Below are 21,935 nucleotides of genomic sequence, written 5' to 3'. Positions count from 1 at the left end.
ATAATACACCTACAGCTAAAAGTGAGAAGCGTGTTTGGCGGTATCAAGTGAAACCGATCGATCCGCAGCGGGACATAATAATTACTAGGCCAAGCTTGATCACTTTGCATAGTTTGTTTGTTTTTTGAATTACGCGCACAGCTACTCGAGGGCTATCTGCGTTAGCCGTCCTTACTTTAGCAGTGTAAGACTAGAGGGAAGGCAGCTAGTTATCACTAGCCCAACGCCAACTCTTGGACTACTCTTTTACCAACGTATAGTTGGATTGACCCTAACATTATAATGCCCCCACAGTTGAAAGGGCAAGCATGTTTGCTGCGACGGGGATTCAAATTCGCGACCCTCAGATCACGAGTCGAACGCCTTAACCCACCTAGCCATGCCGGGCCTCCACTTTGTATAGAAAGGCTCTATTTTAGAATACAAAAACTATTGAAGTTAGTGAATATCATCTTCATAAAATAATTGTTTGTTTGTTTGTTTTGAATTTCGCACAAAGCTACTCGAGGGCTATCTGTGCTAGCCGTCCATAATTTAGCAGTGTAAGACTAGAGGGAAGGCAGCTAGTCATCACCACCAACCGCCAACTCTTGGGCTACTCTTTTACCAACGAATAGTTGGATTGACCGTCACATTATAACGCCCCCACGGCTGAAAGGGCGAGCATGTTTAGCGCGACGGGGATGCGAACCCGCAACCCTCAGATTACGAGTCGCACGCCTTAACACGCTTGGCCCTCTAGTCTTACACGGCTAAATTAGGGACGGCTAGCACAGATAGCCCTCGAGTAGCTTTGTGCGAAATTCCAAAACAAACTTTAGTTTTTTTAAATATATAAACCCATTTCACACCGTTAAAATCTAACTGCCAGCCTCTTTCATAATCTATACCTCCAGTGGCACAGTGGTATGCCTGCGAATGTATAGTGCTATAAACTGTGTTTTGATACCCGTTGTGAGCAATGCACACACAACGTTTTGTACTTAATAACAAACAAAAGACAGAGCGTAATTTTTGTTGGATGGTAACGGAACACGAACCATAGAACTTTAACTGTACTCTCCGGCGTGATAACCACTGTTTAATGGGTATAATTCAGTTTTTCTGCTTTCTTGTTTTAGAAAATTTTGAAACACCCACGAAATTTGGAACAAATTCGGCATTCTTGGATTCTTTGTCTGAAACACAGTGTTAGTAAAATATGAAAAATATAGTTAAATTTCATGGAAGACTTCTTTCATTAAGCCTTTTGTTTATTTGTTTAGAATTAAGCACAAAGCTACAAAACGGGCTATCAGTAGTCTGTCAACCATAGGTGTCGAAATCCGATTTTTAGCAGGGCGAGTCCGCAGATATGCCGCTGTGCCACTGTGAGTGAGGGGCAAATTCCAAAACAAACAAACAAACAATCATAATAAAAGGTATAATGTATAAATGAATTTGCTTTCTATCCAAATGGATACAATTTAAGTAAAAACTCGGTCCAGTAAGACCGGGTGGTTAAGGCACTCGACTCTAATTCGAGAGTTGCGGGTTCGAATCACCGTCATACCAAACACGGTCGCTCTTTCAGCCATGAGGACGTTATTATGTAACGGTTAAACCAACTGTTCGTTGATAAAAGAGTAACCCCCATGGGTTTGCGGTGGGTGGTGATGACTAGCTGCTTTTCATCTAGTCTTACACTGCTAAATTAGGGACAGCTAGCGCAGATAGCCCTCGTGTAGCTTTGTGCGAAATTCAAAGAAGTAAAAACTCTCATGCTCCAAGTGGCACAGTGGTATTTCTGCCGACATATACCACTATAAGTCGGGTTTCGATACCCCTGGTGAGCACAGCACAGATAACCCATTATGTAGCTTTGTGCTTAACTCAAAACAAAGAAACAAAAAAAAAACTCTCATTCCAAATGATGCAAAATGATGTTTCATGTCTCTGGAGCTTATTTCTAGCAATTATGAAGTATATAGCCCACTAGAGATGTTAAAATATAAAAACGCCCCTAATATAGTTTCTGGGACATCTAAGCTAAACTTTTTCTTATAAATAACGTTTCAGAGACCCTCGAATCACTTATGCAACTGAGTTTAAATAAAATACCTCAAGCCATGGAATCGTCTAATAAAAATATCACAAAGAATGACCACTGTTAATCACGTTTTGTCATAAAGTTTTGCTTGGCTGCTTTTAGTACATATTAAATCATCAGCTCGCTCTTGGTATTTACACTTTTACGTAAAGTTCGTACTGCTGGAATATTTATTTGTTGGTAGTAAAGAATAAATGTTGATTTTTTCTGCCTCTTGGAATCAGTTTTGATCATTTGTAATTTCAATGATTTATCATTTTGTACATACGATTTTTTTTAACCATATCCTTCTAAGTTCTCAAACTCTATATCTCTTGAAGTTTTGTCCCTTCTCTTCGGCTATAAAAAAAGGAAGATAAAAACATTCTTGATCGGCATATGTGAGGTCGTGGTATGAATTAGTGAGCTTTATGAAGATAAACTTTTATCTCGTCCGTATTTGCCTCACAGTGTCACAGCGGTATGCTTTAGGACTTACAACGCTATAAATCGGGTTTCGATACCGATAGTGGCAAGAGCATAGACAGCCCTTTGTGTAGCTTTGTGCTTAACTACAAACAAACGAAACCGTCGGTGTTTAATACGTTTCATATCATGATTGAGCAACAACCATTTCTGTCAAATTATCGAAAACGATTGGTGCTATTGAGTAATATGTTTCACAATCTCATATCTTGGAAGTTATATGTATTTCTTATGTCAGTTTTCTCCACTTAACTCTCGTGTTTGTTTTTCTTAAACCTTAATCTCTTGATGCCTTTAGATAAATCAGTTAACTCAGCAGACACTTGATCAAATTCCATGTTTGTTTAAAACAGCCTTGTTGTATTTTAAGGCAATCGATTTCTGATGTGAATCAAAAGCCTTTGAAAACTTTCGAAGAAGGCTGATACTCTTTCAACCAAGGCATAAGCAGACATACCAGTGTTATTTGCTTTGAATTATGAAACAACCGGTATTTTATGCTTTCTTCTTCAACCATGAGAAAAGGATCTTTGTGAATCTTCTTAATTGTGTGACTTTATGAATCAACTCGAGTAGAACTGAACACGGTTGATGACAAAATATTGAACACCTGTGAGCTTGCATTATCTTTAGTGGATCATTTATTAGTTATATAGCTTTGATTAGCTATATTACAGTTTAAAAGATTGGCAAACACTACATTTTATCTCCTTAAGATGATTTCAACATCAGAAAAAAAATATTTTTATACTAAGGTTTTTCGTTTTGGTCAGTAAGTCAAAAGGTGAATAAATTCCCAATGAATGTTTAGTGTTTCATTAGAAACTATAAACCAGGAAATTGTTAACGTTATAATTAATTTTTGTTTGCTTTTAATTTAGTACAAAGCTATACAATGGGCTATCTGTACTCTGTCCACCATGTGTATTGAAACCCAGACATACAGCGATGCCACTGGAGGAGGGGCATATAAATAATTCATGATTATGTTAAAATCATACGATCGACAGGAAAGATAAAGATAAATTATAAATTTGTTGTTAGGTTTTAATACATTTTATCTATTATTATTGTTTACTACACGTTTTCAAGAGAATATAAAAGAACTAAAATGTTACCATAACACTTCATCAATTGATTCTTATGAATAATCAAAAGTTTGAGTAAGGTTTTGTTATTCCCAAGATATCATCAGCTTTGTTATTTAAATAAGTAAGAAAAACTTCAAACACGGAAGGAAGTGCTAGCGAAACAGGTGAGTTTCTAAAACAGTTTCTTTCACAACACTGATTTGCTGAAACATTTCTAAGAAAACTAAGAAAGATGAACTGATAAAAAAGCATGAACAATATCAAAAGCTAGTATCAAGGATACGACTGTTTAAATTACTAACGTAAATATAATAACAGGGATTCTTGTTCTGAAACACATTGGTTTCTTTGTTTCTCAGAGATGAAGTTCGCAGGGTAATCTGCTGGATAGCTGCCGTTTCTCTAGTCTATCAATTCAAAATTCCGAAGATTTTGCGCAAGTAATCGTTGCGTTTTACACGAGAATTATAAGTAAATAAGTATTCCATTTTTATTCTGATATATACACATCGTTCCACTCGCTTTTTGTATTACACAAGATGCCTTGATAATAAAATTAGAAAAAACTGACCTTTACTCCGAACATAAAAAGTTTTTATATTATCATTGAAGAGTGAATATCGTTTTTTTTTTTAAAAGATATCAACAGAATATTCAAGATATCATAGATGTATTTAAATACGTAGTATTGTTTTTTACATTTTAGTTACGCAGTTTTAAAAATGTTTTTCTTATTTTTGAAATCTCACCAGATTCTTTATATGCAAAACAGCTCGTTGGGCTGAAAAACACTTTACATAGAAGAGCGAACAACGTTTCGACTTTCTTTGTGAACCTGACGATGACCGAAGAAGGTCGAAACGTTGTTCGCTCTTTCTATGTAAAGTGTTTTCTCAGCCCAAACGAGCCGTTTTTGCATATAAATTTCTCAACAAGTGGGTTTCTCGTCATCACTCACCAGATTCTATTTTTTTACAACTTACAACAACACAAGACATAAACTATTATATCTGATTAAATTAATTTTGGTCTAATAAGTCTAGCGAGGCCCAATTGGTTAACATGCAAGACATTTTATCTAAAATAACACATTGTCCTGGCTTGTGTGACAGGTAAACATTTAATTTAACTTCAAATAATGTTGCAAGTAAAATAGCTTTGAAAGGAAGTGTGAAATAAAAATGAAAATTAGAATTACTATACATTTAAATACACGTATCTGATATATTAAATAAAGAAAGAAAGGAGATCAATATGATGATTACATGAAAAGATACAAAACTGTGTATTTCAAAACAAATTTCTGCATTATCAAGTCGTATTTTCTATAATATGCGTTTTTTCTACCAAGTCATCGTTTTTATTTTGTAGAAGTAGTTTAATAAATGATGTTAGAAAAACTGTTGTTCAGAGACTCGCCTCTTTCATTTGCGTTTCTTTCCGTTTCAGAAGTTTTTTACTTCATATGTGATGAATAATTTTTTTTTGTTATCAGGCAAATAAAATTCACTAAGGATGTTAGCTATGCGTGAGAACATTTACTGAATTACATATAAAAACGCATATGTATATATTCTGGAAACAGTGAATAAAATTTATATAACTAAGATGCTTGTACATGTTTTCTACATGTAACTTTACCAGGTTTACGGGTATGTCCCAGAGAAATAATAAAGCCTGTTTGACAGACAGTTGCCAGCCATGGTGCTAGCGAATGTCATACAATGAAATAAATGCCCGTTCTGGTTTTGGTTACCAGTCGAAAGGTGAATGAATTTCCAGTGAATGTTTAACGTTTTAGTAGAAACTGTAAACCAGGAATATATATATAAATATACAACTGTTTAACGTTATAAGTAAATTTTGTTTGTTTTTAATTAAGCACAAAGCTACACGGGGTCTCTCTGCTTTAGCCGTTCCTAATTTAGCAGTGTAAAGCTATAGGGAAGGCAGCTAGTCATCAATACCCACAATCAACTCGTGGGTTACTTTTTACCACAGAAAAGTGGGATTCACCATCACATGATGACGCTTCCACAGTTGAAAGCTCGAGCATGTTTGGTGTGACTAGAATTCGAACCTGCGACCATTAGATTACGAGTCGAATGTACTAACCACTTGGCTCTGCCTGCCCGACATCCCCAAACCAACAGCAATTTTCTTATGTCATCTTCAGGTTTAATACCCATACCAGTCATCTTGAGAGTACCATTCTAAAAATAATATGTAAACTAATATTAACTTCGTCATTCTTGGTATAAGCTTATTAAAATAAAAACAGCTGTTCGAGCAAAAATGTGTAATTATGCCTCCATCTCAGTGGCACAACGGTATGTTTTTGGACTTACAACGCCAGAAACCAGGTTTCGATATCCATGGTGGGCAGAGCACAGATAATTGTGCTCTGTGTAATTTTTGTGCTTAACTCCAAACAAAATATGGCCATCAGATTGAGCTCATCAACTATGGAGACAGCGTTTGTAAGGACTGTACTAGACTTGGTTTATATTGCAACAGTACATAGGTAGACAGTATTATACATATTTTTATATTAAGTAATCTGGATTAATAACTGGCTTTAAAACAATATGCAATATTAATGCAAAGTGATGATAATATACTTATCACAAAAATACTAGTGTTGAAAAAGTAAACTACTTTAGTATTTATCAATGTTCAATTTGAAAGGTATTAAAAATAAGCATTTTAATTTTAACACATTTAGCGCCATCTTTAACAAAACTAAAATTAACTATTACATTTTACAAGTATGCATAAATATCACTCATTTTAATTCAATCGGGCACGTGCTTTATTTCTAGCCTACCAGTTTTCAAGGATCACCAATCATTATGGCAGTTTTTAAATATTCCAATATATGTGGAGGAACGCCACGTATAATAAATTCAAAAATCTACGTTAATTGTCGCTTCTCTCGTCAAAAGTGTATCGTTAAAGGCGGAGATAAGTAAAAGGAATTTCAGTTGTTAAGTATATTGACATATTAGAATAAGGTATACATTACAATTTAATAAGGAAAGTAAATATATTTTTTTTTTTACTCAGCTATTTTTGTTAATTGAGATCCACAATTCATTGCAAAAATATCAAACTACCAATTTTATAATAAGTAGTTCTATAGATAAATATATAAATTAAATTATATTCATCATATTCAGTTTTTATAATGAAAGGTTTCTCCCACTAGATGATATCATCTTGATTGCTCTTCGGTAATTGTCGTCATTGTATTCAATTTCAATTCAAATGAAAAACGAACGTAAAAACTTAGAGCATCTGGACTTTTTAGTGAGAAAGTGTCTTATTTTTTGTTTTAATAAATCTGTAAAACATATATTTTAAGAAGCAAAATATTAGACAGATCATAATTTTTAAAGCTATTCTGTTCTTATTATATTATGTGAGAATAAAATGGAATACCATGTGGGATATTTACCGAAGACAGTCTACAACAGTATTTTTTTTTCAGAATGTTTATGTTCTTTGGTTTACATTCTAATAATTTTGAACTAACACTCTGAGCATTCACGTATGTCGCATTAAAACTTCATGTATACCAATAGACAATACGAGGGCTGTTCAAAAAATACGCGGACTGTTTGAATTGCGCGGCTCCAGTTGGTTCCAGGGGAATCTGCTTGGTGTCGCTAGGTTTGCACAGATCAGCTGATTACGACGCCATTTCTTGATTGCAGATATCTTCATTTGTGTATTAGCTACGCGGTTTTAAGTGAAGTGCGATTTTTTCGTTTGGCGGATTTCAGAATGAATGACCTGAAGGAGCAACGACTTGCTGCGACTGAAACTTTTGCTATGCTTAACACGGCTTACGGTGATGTTGCTATGAACGTACGGCATGTTTCAAGTGGCATGAACGTTTTAAGGATGGTCGACAGTCCATTGAAGATGATGAGCGTCCTGGACGTCCTTCCACGTCAACTGACGATCCACACGTCGACAAAATCAACACACTGGTGCGGGCAAATCGACGTCTGACTGTCAGGGAGTTTGCTGAAGAGTGTGGGATATCAGTTGGATTTTGTTACGAGATTTTGACCGAAAAATTGAAGATGCACCGCGTTGCTGCGAAATTCAGCCCTCAGAACTCGTGAGTTTTTGGCCAAACACTCGATCACTGTTCTTCCCCACCCCCCACTACTCACCTGACCTTGCTCCTTGCGATTTTGTCTTGTTCCCCAAACTCAAAAGACCCTTGAAAGGAAGAAGATTTGAGACGATTCCCGAGATTAAGGCAAATGCGACGAAAGAGCTGGAGGACATTACAAAAGAAGCGTACCAGGACTGTTTCAACAAGTGGAAACACCGTTGGGATAAGTGTGTGCGTTGGAGAGGAGAGTACTTTGAAGGGGTCCCAGACCTGTAACTTCTAAATAAAGTACATTTTGTTTTATGACGTCAGTCCGCGTATTTTTTGAACAGACCTCGTATAAGTTTTTTTGGAATGTAAATTACATTTTAATAGTTATGTTATTTTGTGGGTCTGGAATATTTTATTCAATAGCTAAGTGTATACGTCTGTTTTTTTTGGAATTTCGCACAAAGCTGCACGAGGGCTATCTGTGCTAGCCGTCCCTAATTGTAGCAGTGTAAGACTAGAGGGAAGGCAGCTAGTCATCACCACCCACCGCCAACTCTTGGGCTACTCTTTTACCAACGAATAGTGGGATTGACCGTCACATTATAACGCCCCCACGGCTGGGAGGGCGAGCATGTTTGTCGCGACTGGGGCGCGAACCCGCGACCCTCAGATTACGAAGCGCACGCCTTAACGCGCTAGGCCATGCCAGGCCCCAAGTGTATACGTTTGACCTGACTGAAACTTAAAGCGAAAAATAAATACTATGTATTATAAAGTCTTTATCTATGGATAATTTGTAAGACTGCCGAATAAACAAGTTTTTTTTTCTATATTCACCATTTTACTTAAGCCCCTCACTCACAGTGGCACAGCGGCATATCTGCGGACTCGCTCTGCTAAAAATCGGATTTCGACACCTATGGTTGACAGACTACTGATAGCCGTTTTGTAGCTTTGTGCTTAATTCTAAACAAATAAACAAAAGGCTTAATGAAAGAAGTCTTCCATGAAATTTAACTATATTTTTCATATTTTACTAACACTGTGTTTCAGACAAAGAATCCAAGAATGCCGAATTTGTTCCAAATTTCGTGGGTGTTTCAAAATTTTCTAAAACAAGAAAGCAGAAAAACTGAATTATACCCATTAAACAGTGGTTATCACGCCGGAGAGTACAGTTAAAGTTCTATGGTTCGTGTTCCGTTACCATCCAACAAAAATTACGCTCTGTCTTTTGTTTGTTATTAAGTACAAAACGTTGTGTGTGCATTGCTCACAACGGGTATCAAAACACAGTTTATAGCACTATACATTCGCAGGCATACCACTGTGCCACTGGAGGTATAGATTATGAAAGAGGCTGGCAGTTAGATTTTAACGGTGTGAAATGGGTTTATATATTTAAAAAAACTAAAGTTTGTTTTGGAATTTCGCACAAAGCTACTCGAGGGCTATCTGTGCTAGCCGTCCCTAATTTAGCAGTGTAAGACTAGAGGGAAGGCAGCTAGTCATCACCACCCACCGCCAACTCTTGGGCTACTCTTTTACCAACGAATAGTGGCATTGACCGTTACATTATAACGCCCCCACGGCTGGGAGGGCGAGCATGTTTGGCGCAACGCGGATGCGAACCCGCGACCCTCAGATTACGAGTCGCACGCCTCAACGCGCTTGGCCATGCCGGGCCAAAACTAAAGTTAAGAATGTAGTTTTAAAAGTTACCAAATAAATATTAAGTGTACGTGTTTTCTTATAGTAAAGTCACATTCAGCTATCTGCTGTGCCCATCGAGGGGACACAATGGGCACAGCGGAGGACTATTAAATGTAAAAAAAAATAACTTTACTGAATTTCTAAAAATATTCAAAAAGAATTCTTCACATTATTTACGACACTTATTTTTATAAGTTACTAAAAATATACGAAAAATAATAAATTGTACATCTTGTTTGTGGGCTTGTGTTGGAAACGTCTGCACTGGACTATCTCTTGCGTCCACCAGATGGAATCGGAATCCGGACTTTAGCGTTGTAAGTTCGTGGACTTACCGTTATCCCACGGAGGAGTGAAAGCTACATATACAACATATATAATTATTTCTTGTCACATTTTAAAATTACAATAATCTAATTAAAATAATCAAAATTTAAATAAAACTTTCGAATAACTAGGACCTACATTAATGGCTTGAAGTATCTCACAACAGATAAAAACATTATAATTGATTGCTTTGCCAGTTCGCTAATACTAAACCATTGTATATATTGGATATTGGCTTGTTAATATATTTATCGTATTTACTAAGCACAGTTTCTTGAGTACAGTGGTGCAGCTCTACAGCTATGCTTGATGAGTTGTCTGCAGCTTTCTGCGGTTCAGGTAAGGTAATCCTTTGGGTTTTCCACCTGCTGTCCTTAATCCATCCATATGTATCTGAACAAGAAATATTCTGCTCATTTTGCAAGCTGGTCAGTCAGTTGCTAGCTTGGTATGCACTTTGAATGACAATGTTTAGTAAAAGCCTACTCTGTTAATGAAAGATTTTGAATCAGTTACACTTGGAATGGAAAGAGTTCCTTCTTCAGGGTATTAACATTCTACATCGTGTTGTCACATAGAATGCAAGTGCATTGCTCTACGACGTTGAAACTGGACGATTTTACAGCCAACATTCAGAATGATGCATTCAGTGGCTGATAATCATGTCTTTTATGCTTCCTAAGATGACTTTTGCCTTTTTGTTGAACTCTGATGTTTTATCAGACCTAGTAAAGACATGTATGATAGGGAGTACATTGGACATTTCAATATCCTTATACATACGAGGATTACGATAAAACTACGCCATTGTGCTAATCATATTAGTCTTTGCAACAATATCCTTTTTTTACTTGTCACTAAAAATACACGTATTAAAGAGGTACGTTTGCTGCTACTAATATATCTCTACTATAATTAGTTGTTTTAACATTTGATGGTTATCCAATAGTATAAAGGGTCCCACAATTTGTGTGATGTCTTGAAAATCAGTAACACATGTAAATGTAATATAAGAATTCAAAGAAAAATGAAAATATTAAATCTATACAAAGGTCATGTAAAATCAAAATATATTACAAATGGAAAAGGATAATAAACATAGTGTAACATAAAAGGTATGTTGTGAACTATATATAGACTCCCATAGACTTGAAAAATATTTGCAGTCAAACTAGTTTTTTTATTGCAAAAGTTCTCCCTTAAATACAGTATTTCTTGAATAATACAAAATAAATCCGTTTGTCTTACGTCTAACACAGGTTATGTATTTATTAAATATGCGTTTTATTTGATAAAGAGTGTGTATTTGTGTGTTCTCTTATAGCAAAACCACATCGGGCTATCTGCTGAGCCCACCGAGGGGAATCGAGCTGCTGATTTTAGCGTTATAAATCCAGAGACTTACCGCTGTACTAGCGGGGGCTCGATAAGGAGATACATTAACATTAATTTCTGAATGTTTTCAGTTTATTTTAGGACTAAACTTCATTGTACTTATCACTATCAATAAATTTATAATGTTATTTTACGACCTAAGGTAAGATTTTTTAAAAATATATTTTAATAAACGTTTAAAACACAACACTTTGGGACAACTTGGGACATATTGGTTAATCTCAGCTGTTCTATCCTCTAAACTAAACTAAAATGATTTTAAAAAATCTTAAAGTCAGAGATTATCATCTACATAATTATCAAGCTTTATCTAAAACTCATTTAAATTTAATGTTTCTACAATATTTAAAGACAAAATATTTCAAAGACCAACAATCCTGTCAGAAAAATGAAACTGTCTTAGCCGAAGATGACTCCTATTCTACCACAATTTATATTTCTATCGCTTAATCTTATTATCTTCATTGTGAAATACGAAAAAAATAACGCATCAACACTATCAATTCCCTTTACAATCTGCAACACCTCAACTGGATCCCTTCTAACTCTTCTTTTCCAAGAGAAAACATTTTGAGAGATTTCAGCCTCTACTCACATGAAAACCCCTTTGTCTCAGACGCCATTTTAGTAACCCTTCTCATAATTCTTTCCAGCAACTCAATGACTTTTTTAAAGTATGGAGAACAAGACTGAACACAATATTCCAAATGTGGCCTAACCAGTGGCCTGTAAAATGAAATTATAATCTCTTTAGACTTGTATTCAGTATTTATGTAGATGCAACCTAAAACCTTGTTTGCTCTACCACTAACAACAATACATTGCACGGAATGCTTTAAAGACTGATCAACTATTGCAACGTGATCCCTTTCTGTCATAATACTGTTAAGGCTATTTCCTTCAAAATTATAATTCAAATTATGATAACCCACATGCAATATTTTGCTATTATTGTAATTAAAACCTTTTTTGCCATTTATTTGCCCAACTCAATAAATGATTTAACTCCTTTTGTAAATCAGTAATATCCTCTTTACATCTAGCAACATCTAAGGTTTAATACTGTCAGCAAACTTACGTAATTTATTGACCGTTCCTTCATCTATGTGTTTGATGCAAATAAAAAAAGAGCAAAGGTCCTAAGACTGAGCCCTGATGAACACCATTTTCAATGTTAATCCAGTTTGACTGAATTCATCTACATAAGCAGTAACTCTTTCAAATAATGTGAAAAGATCTATGTTTGACATTTGTTTACACTAGTTGAAGTGTGCGCACATTGCACACTTAGATAGCAAGGTGCAAGTGGATCTTTTCGACGGAGAAAATCTGAGTGTTATCATAATAATCAGAAAATCATCAATAGGCGAAAACGTTGTAAGAATTTGAACTTAAAAACATTTTTCTTGTTAGTCATTACCTCACCTTGCGAAGTGAAACCGTTGTATCCAACACATTAGAAAGGAAAGTTTATTTCTTTAAGTCTCTCACCTGGTTAAACACACTTACGTCGTAACTAGCTCATATTAATGAGGCGCAGTTAAAACTATTCTGGTTTGTTTAATAAAAACAAAACTTTATGATAAAATAATGGTAATCGATATTGATAGTGAACTACTCTGTTGAACATAGTTCTCTTCCTGAAATAAAGATATTTTTATTCTTGTTACCTTAGGATAAAAAGAGCATGCAGTATGTTGTCAGATTACAAAGTAATTGGTCCAGCATGGCCAGGTGGCTAATGTGAGAATCGCGGGATTGAATATCCGTCACACCAAATACACTCAACCTTTCAGCAGTGGGTACCTTATAATGTGACAGCTACTCCCACTATTCGTTGGTAAAAGAGTAGCCCAAGAATTGGCGGTGGGTGACCAGCAACCTTCCCTCTAGTCTTACACTGTTAAATTAGGAAGGGCTAGCGCAGATAGCCTTCATGTAGCTTTGCGTGAAATTCAAAACAACTAACAAACAAAGTGAAAGACTTGGAAAAATAATCGCAAAAAATATGGTGAGGATCGCTTCGCTGGTACAACGGTAAGTCTGCGGATTTACAACGCTAAAATGAGGGGTTCGATTCCCCTCGGTGGGATCAGCAGATAACCCCATGTGGCTTTGCCATAAGAAACACACAAACATACACACATAAAGATGGTGAGGCCTATTGAATTATGAACTGTTACTTTCACACATAAACACTCAGAAATATGCTAAACCTGAAATAATGGAACAATACACAATATTTTTATACCATTCGTTTCATGTGATTTGCTAAAAATAGAATGATAGTTAAATTTATTTGTAAATAATTTGGGTCAAACTTATACAAATCACTAATTTATTATCATATTTATTTGGTAAATATCGCTATTTCAAACCATTTAGTTGAGTAAAATCTGGAAGTTCTGCGGACATACAACGCGAGAAACTGCGTTTCGATACCAGTGGTGGGCAGACCACAGCCATTCCATTATGTAGATCTGTGCTTAATTTTAATTAAACAAACTTATTTTTTAATAATACCAGACAAAAAACAGTGTCATGTTTTTGATAAAGTTTACCCTCAAATAAATAAGAGAATCATGTGTATATCGGGAACCTGTCGCAAGTAAGTAAAGGATTTAATCTATTCGAGTGTGTATCTGTGTCAAATAAAATATATATCACTGACGTAAGCAGTTCATTCTATTTGCATATCACTTCACTTAGTTCAGAATAATGATCGATTTCTTAATACTCGTCTCATTCAGAATCACATTTCTCATTTGCCAATGATAACCAGACATACTGGCACGCGCGATAATAACGTGATAACAAGTATCTACAATATAAAAAGGGTAAATGTTCTGTAGCAAAGTGATATCCTATTCTGTATGAGATAAAATCTGTGCAGAAAACGTTCACAAGATGTCACTAAACCGAATCTTTGAACTTCGTTTTATCGGAGTGGGTGAGTTAGTTTCATTTGTAATTTATGAACCTTTTTGCTTTCATTATTAATGTAAAGTACTTCCACATTAGCAATAATTAAAATATTTTTATTCGTAATCTAATTTATATATTTTCATATGCTTAAAAGCTTATTACACTAGATATTGTTAAAGAAATTGATCACCAAAAGTTGCGACCACAACAGCGACATTATTTCACACTGCCTTTGACTTCAGCTCAGAAGCAAAAGAAAAATGAATAATGAAAGAACTTAGTGTCATCAGATTAGAACTGGCTATCTTTCAGCTATACACTCTCTTTATATTTTAGAAAATATTTGTTGAAGAAGTGAATAAAAAAAGCAATCATACTAATATAAGTAAAAAATACCAGATTAAAAGTTTGTTACGGGATAGTAACAAAACTACCAAGTATTTTAGACGAAGTAACAAAAGTATTTTGTGAGAAAATAGCCGAATTTAATGCTAAAGTATTGCGGAATTACTAGGGTTTTGAACATAATTAATCAATATTTGCTATACGATTGAATCATGATTAATTGGGTATGATAAGTAATAATAAGAAAAGTGCATTACTGTCCAATCCTAGAAACATTACGACTCTTGAGTGGCCTGGCATGGCCAAGCGCGTAAGGCGTGCGACTCGTAATCCGAGGGTCGTGGGTTCGCGCCCGCGTCGCGCCAAATATGCTCGCCCTCCCAGCCGTGGGGGCATTATAATGTGACGGTCAATCCCACTATTCGTTGGTACAAGAGTTGGCGGTGGGTGGTGATGACTAGCTGCCTTCCCTCTAGTCTTACACTGCTAAACTAGGGACGGCTAGCACAGATAGCCCTCGAGTAGCTTTGTGCGAAATTCCAAAACAAACAAACAAACGACTCTTAAGATTTACACGGGAGATAATAGTCTGAATTTCACGCAAAGCTACATGAGTGCAATGTGAACTAGCAATCGCTAATTTATTAGTGAGACATGAGAGGGAAAGCACCTAGTCATCACCACACACAGCCAGCTCTTGAGCTGCTCTTTTACTAACGAATCGTAGGATTAACAATCACATAATAAAGGCTGAAAGAACGAGCATGTTTGATGGGATAGGAATTTGAGCCCACAGTGTGCTTGTCGAGCGACCTACCAGTGTGGCTATTCTGGTCGTGGAAGATAGCGGAATGTCTAGAGATTTATAACGCAATGATTTACTACGGAATAGTAAATGAATCATTATGGTTTTAGGCACAGTAATAATATTACGATACTCTTAATAATTTCCTACACAAGATCAAAATAGCTTTCTGTAATGTTAACAAAATTAGTGAAAGTAAATGACGGAAACACAAAAGTGTGACATGTACGCTAAGCTGTAAACGATATCATCATAACAGCATACTGTGAGTTAGTAAAAGTTTCTGCGCAAATCAAACACAGACGCCATTACGTGTTTTATAAGAGTGAACAGATAGATCTTTTGGGCTTGAAAAATTATACATATCAAGTCTTATATAAGGTTTAAAATACATTAACATATATGATTTTAAAGCATAGAAACGATGTTACAAGGGTTTTATAGATAATAAATAACGTGAAGTGTGTTGCGAAATATAAATGAGAATATTGAGGTGTAAGCAATAAAACATAATAACGTTTTATATCGAAGTAGAAGTATTAGGTCTTGTTTAAATTGTAACATAAGAAAGTGTTAAAGTATTACTGTAAGATGACTTTTCAATGTCTTTATGTTTAGTGACCAACTGCGTTTTGTTGATGAGCTTTGCAACATCAAAGAACTTTACGACATATCCTTGCCCGTGTGAGTGTTGTATGATTGCTAGCAGAGTGGACTGCAGTCGCTATCTCTCGTGCGTGGACAAAATAGGATTTTCTAAAATATGTTCTGATGGTCTTCTGTTCAATCAGGAAATACAGTCTTGTGATCACCCAGAGCATGTTACGTGTCCCACCAAGCCTCCAATACCAGATAATTATAGATGCTCAACCACAGAGGGCCTTTTCCCGTATGAACCAGATTGCTCCTGGTTCATACAATGCTCCAACAACGTCCCTTACGTTATGTCATGCCCAGTAGGACTACTTTTCAACAAAATGAAGAATGAGTGCGATTACAAAGAAAACACGGACTGTGAAGAAGGTTGTGCAACATATTAGTATTAACATAAAAAATTTTCTTAAACTTTTCATCTTTTATTCATAAGAAAATGAGTGGCTAGAAAGTATTGTTTTTATAACGAGTGAGGAGTTCGTTATTTATGAAGGACAGATTACATCTCTTCATCTTCTACCTGTTCTATTGAAAAATCTTTAACCGTGGGAGCATAGTTTAACATCTATAAAAAGCTGATTTTTAATTATTGATTTACTGTAATATTATTATTTTAGTACTTTAGCAAAATCAAGTTACCTAGATTTTTTGAACAATTTTTGAAATTATTACAAAACACACTACTAGTCATGTATATTTACCTCTTTACACGAATGTTAGGCATGTACTTTAGGTTAGAGTTTTCTTTTTGTATCGAATAAAATAAAAGAGTGATATAACGAGCTGAAAAGACTAAGTGAAAGCGATTAAATTTCCTAATGTGCGAAGATGACATCAAGAATCATATAGCATAAAAATTAAATTAATTTACTTTTACATTAGTATTACATATTACAGCACATAATTTTTATGACATCAAACTAACTCCACTTTTATGATGGTTAAGTACAAAAGTGACAAAATGAGATGTTATACTCATCGCAACTTCCTATGAATGCCTCTGATAACAAAATTAACATTTACCGGGGACCTGTGCAACAATTTAAGTTGACCTCTATAGGGGTGGGAACGTCAAACACATATGTTATATATATGTACCATATCAGCACATGTATGTAATTATGGTTATATGATGGTAACACAGCCATTCAAAACAACAAACTCCGTATGTATGGGTTGAGAGAAGATGATTCTAGTTGTCTCCTGTTAAGCATTCTCCTGAAATCCCCATAGAACATAAAAGCTGCAAATTAATGATTAAACATCTGTTCCAACTTCATATACAAATTGTAAGATGTTACTTGTTTTCAACAAAAATATAGCTACCACACATCAGTCAAATGAAATGAATCACTGTCATATTTGTAATAAGAAAAATGATTTCAATACATTAAATCGTGTTACACCTTAATGAAGACAATATTCAAAAGGATCAAACTGATGCAATGCTTGACAGGTTAGTCTAAACAAGCCAACTTGTATCATTCTCATAAAAGTTTTTGGTTTGCATCAGTGGCGTTTCAGAATTAAAATAGTTGACTGTGTTAAATTTTGATTTCTAGAATTGTATTAAGCTATTCATCTGTCTACAATATATACACTAGTTGTGGTCAACAAAAACATTTGAAATATCTGTTTTGCAAGCATGTGCTATGCTCAGCTGAATGATAATTTGCCGAGCTTTTATGTACTGTGAAAATTAATTATGCACAAACACTGCACCCACTTCTCATACGTTTGAAGAACAATAATATATTTTTACCCATTTTTAAAAAAATAAAAAATTATATGAACTGTTTCTGAACAACAAGTTATAAACAACTCTTACTACTCTTTCTCCACTAGCATTTTTTAAACCAAGTTCAGACCATTGATTTTAAGAACTGATTTCATTTGAAAGTGAACGGACTTCCTCTGTCCTTTTCAGATTATCCTTGGCCGAATGAGATCCCAGGAGTTTCAGACGAGGAACTTATTACCAAGAAGTGGAGATGCCCTCAGCTGAATGGTCTCTTTGAGTATCCATTTGTACCCTCCAAGTTCATCCAGTGTAGGGGAGGTATTCCAAACATGAATAAATGTCCAAAAGCTCTCATTTTTAATACAGTTGAAAAACAATGCGACTGGCCGAAAACAAAACGCACTCACTTGTAATGTATTTTTAGATTGTTGCTTTTTAATAGACCCTGAATAATTACAATAATTTAAAATGTACTCAAAGTTATGTGGTTTTGTCAAAAAAAAAATCAAAATATGCATTTCTAACAAAAGATGTTTGTTTTATCGAATAATTTATATTTATAGTGTTTATGTGTATTCTACAGATTGACAAAGAGTATTAATGAATTTACTGAACATTACCGATTATATTCTCAACAATGATGTAAGGCAGAAAAGTTGTTTTGAACCTTGAAAGCCTTAATACGCAAAGCTTAGATAAAGCATTTTAGCATACCGATATTAGCCTGGCACATTGCTTCTTGCAATAAATATATTATCGCTGTGTAAAATGGAATGCATGTAAATGACTCATACCAAATGTGAAAAAATATATATATATTTTGATATCAGTTTATCGTTAAAAGTTTCTGGTGATTTTGGCAATACATTATTATACGATGAATATATTTTTTAATATTAGCGAAATTTTTTTATTATAAAGATTAATATTACACGTGTTCACCTTGACAATGGTTACAACCAAAATAAGCTATATGTATGCAGTGCATAGTTACTAGAAACAGTGGCTTGTTTTGATCAATTCCGCGTTGAACTATTTGAGGGCTAACAAATATATTAAAGTAAAAAAGCTAACGTTTAACAGCGATAAATAAATCTTTGTTCCTACTCTTAAGGGCCCGGCATGGCCAGGTGGTTAAGGCACTTGACTCGTAATCCAAGGGTTGCGGGTTCGAATCCCCATCACACCAAACATGCTCGCCCTTTCAGCCGTGGGGTCGTTATAATATGACGGTTAATACCACTATTCGTTGGTAAAAGAGTAACCCAAGAGTTGGCGGTGATGACTGGCGGCCTTTCCTCTAGTCTTACACTGCTAACTTAAGGACGGCTAGCGCAGATAGCCCTCATGTAGCTTTGTGCGAAATTCAAATCAAACCTAGTCTCAATATACTCTAAAATATTGTGTTTTAAGTTATATTAACTTACACTATTAATTATTTTTAACTTTAAACGAAATGTATATATTAACCTTCAAGTTAATATCATTACTAGCAACTAATTCGTTGTGGGCTAACACAGACATTCAGTCTCATAAGTATTTTATCGAAATTAGTTCTATAACGTTTGTATGACCACTTGAAGGTTAATATACGACTCGTATACATTTCGTTTAGTTAGTTAGTTATCACCATTAAATTCCATTTAGGAACATAGGGCTGCAACCTCTTGCGGATTCTTCAACAAGTATTTAAGTGAGTAGATTGTTAGCCCACTGCACCGCGCCGTCCCTAATTTAGCAGTGTAAGACTAGAGGGAAGGCAGCTAGTCATCACCACCCACCGCCAACTCTTGGGCTACTCTTTTAGTCAACGAATAGTGGGATTGGCCGTCACATTATAACGCCCCCACGGTTGAAAGGGCGAGCATGTTTGGCGCGAGGGGGATGCGAACCCGCGACTCTCGGATTACGAGTCGCACGTCTTACGCGATAGGCCATGCCAGGCCACATTTTGTTTAAAGTTAAAAGTAAATAACAGTGTAAGCTATGTATTGCAAAGAAATCATTTAAAACTATTAAAAAATCGATAATTTATAAAATATTTAATTATTTCAGTGGTATAATGTTACCTTATTCTTATTATTTTGGACTACTTTTGACAGATTACTAATATGAAACGCGACAGTTTGGTGGGCAATGTTGGTTTCGTTATAAGTATCACACGTTATAATCACATACAAATTCGTATCATGTGATTCATCCATGTTGCACATAGTAGCTACTCCTGAAAATTTCAAATCACCTGAATGCAACAAACAAGTTAATTGGAGAAAATAACCTTACTTTTCTGCGTTAGTAAGGGATTGTGAAAAAACTCCAAAGATACGAACAAATGGACCATTTCTTTTGTTCTTCCTGTGATGCTAAAATACAGAATAAACAAAAGTCTTGCTCTTATTTCCCTCCATTTATGTGTTTTTTATGACCTGCAATACTATAATTTACTTAATAATTATCAGAATTCTTCTCAGAACTCATGTAAGAGGTTATCAAGGGGATCTGATGTAAGTAATAAGGTCATCAGTAGTTACGTGTTTCTTTTCTTCCTCTTTTGTTTATTAATTAGCCGAGTTATTGAGCAGAAAAATTAATGTATAAGAAAGAATCCTACATTTATTACTATTACAAACCTTATTATATTCTTAATAAACTATACTGGTATCAAACCAGCATTAATCACCATGGATCTTCGTAAATCATTTCTTTTTTATATAGAAATATATAACAACCAAGTCAACAGACTAAGTTTACTCGGTGATCAGGTTTTAAAAACTGTGCTATTCGCTAAGTAGTTATTGTACAGTGTCGATGCTATCGTAGTATAAACAGTTAGGAATAAGTTGCTAAGTTAAGCTAAAGAATCAACCAACAGAATACTAACTAATAATTGCTGTAAAACAGAAAACCACTTGAAACTTTTACATATTTGTAAAGCGTAGAAACCAATAACTCTTGGTAAGTGTAGAAAACATTGTAAGTTATTGCATTAACTAAAGCTTGTGGTCTATTAAACACCCGTTAGATTTAATGTATTTTCAAAGAGACAACTAGGAATAATTAAGTAGAAGTATTTTCTTTTATCGAATTAACAGTGGTAGAATGTTTGCAAAGTTGAATATTTAGTATAACCAAAAAACGAATTAAGCAACAAGCAATGATGCTAACTGTAAAACATTTTTGAAAAGCGAAATAGAAATAATAGTGTAAGTTAAACATGCAGAATAAAATGGTTTAAAACTATTGACAGATTCAATAAGTTTTAAACTGTTGTTTTATTTTAGTGACATAACATTATACCATTCCTATTATATTTTACGTAAGTCAGTAATATGCTATTTAAAACGAAAAACGCAAGTTAATATCTGAAACAAGGCTTGAAGATCATAGTGATACAACACTGACATTCTAATTTTTTCTTTATTGAAGGAAGTATATAATACAGCAAAAATTGCATCATTTGGAATATATAACACTCTATGGCTGAATGTTGCCACAGAAATGTTTTACTTGTACTTACTAGCTAAAGAAGGTTGATTTATTTTTAGAACTAACTCCAGGTGCAAATATCTATATATAACTATATTAGTTCCAGGAATGTCTTGTTGTGTGAAAGCTATATCAGCGTCACAAATATCAGCTAGCTATGATACAATTGTAACAGCCCTGGAAACCGAAATTGATGATATCTCATTAGAATTTGTGCAACAGGCACTGATTAATGAAGAACAAAAGAAGAAAAACACCACATCGAATGAAACATCATCAACTGCATTAGCCACTCGCAGCAACTTCAAACCACATGGAACACAAGAAACAAAGAAAAATGGTAACAGCTTTAAGTGTTACAAGTGTGGCAGAAGACAAAATTTGGTCAAGAGCCTGTGACAAATGAGTATATCTCATCAAGTGAACAGATAGTGGACCAAGAACCAGAAGTTAAAGCTAAAGATAAAGCTGAACGACCAGCAAGAAACATGAAACCCCCATCTGCAATGGATATGATGAGTATGCTGATATGGCAGCAGCAAATGAATCAGTTTGTTACACTGCAAACTTATGCAGTATGTTAGAGCCAAGCACATTAAGTGAAGCAATGTAAAGTGACAATGCAAAGGAGTGAAATTCAGCCACAGACCTGGAATTTCAGTCTTTACAAGAAAACGACACCTGGGATTTGGTGGAATTACCAGTTGGAAAAACCTATAGATTGTAAGTGGGTATTCAAAGTTAAGTATGAAAATACTGGAAACGTAGAGAGGTTCAAG

At 34.9% G+C, this 21,935-nt stretch overlaps 1 protein-coding gene across 1 annotated transcript; it reads left to right on the top strand.

Moving 5' to 3' along the window:
• Positions 1-13,979: 13,979 nt before the first annotated feature.
• On the top strand, positions 13,980-20,354 carry LOC143245010 (protein obstructor-E-like). The gene is made up of 3 exons (XM_076490739.1): positions 13,980-14,150; positions 15,894-16,298; positions 17,857-20,354. Exons 1-3 carry the CDS (start codon positions 14,108-14,110, stop codon positions 18,081-18,083), a joined length of 675 nt encoding a protein of 224 aa, XP_076346854.1. The 5' UTR covers positions 13,980-14,107; the 3' UTR covers positions 18,084-20,354.
• The last annotated feature ends 1,581 nt before the right edge of the window (positions 20,355-21,935 follow it).

Source organism: Tachypleus tridentatus, chromosome 2, assembly GCF_004210375.1.
Source record: "Tachypleus tridentatus isolate NWPU-2018 chromosome 2, ASM421037v1, whole genome shotgun sequence".
Classification (NCBI taxonomy): domain Eukaryota; kingdom Metazoa; phylum Arthropoda; class Merostomata; order Xiphosura; family Limulidae; genus Tachypleus; species Tachypleus tridentatus.
This window is presented reverse-complemented; position numbering and strand designations above follow the sequence as displayed.

Coding starts and splice junctions, on each gene's coding strand:
- LOC143245010 (XM_076490739.1), top strand. CDS start 14,108: ATGTCACTAAACCGAATCTTTGAACTTCGTTTTATCGGAGTGG. Junction 14,151..15,893: donor ACTTCGTTTTATCGGAGTGG/GTGAGTTAGTTT, acceptor CTTTATGTTTAG/TGACCAACTGCGTTTTGTTG. Junction 16,299..17,856: donor AAACACGGACTGTGAAGAAG/GTTGTGCAACAT, acceptor TGTCCTTTTCAG/ATTATCCTTGGCCGAATGAG.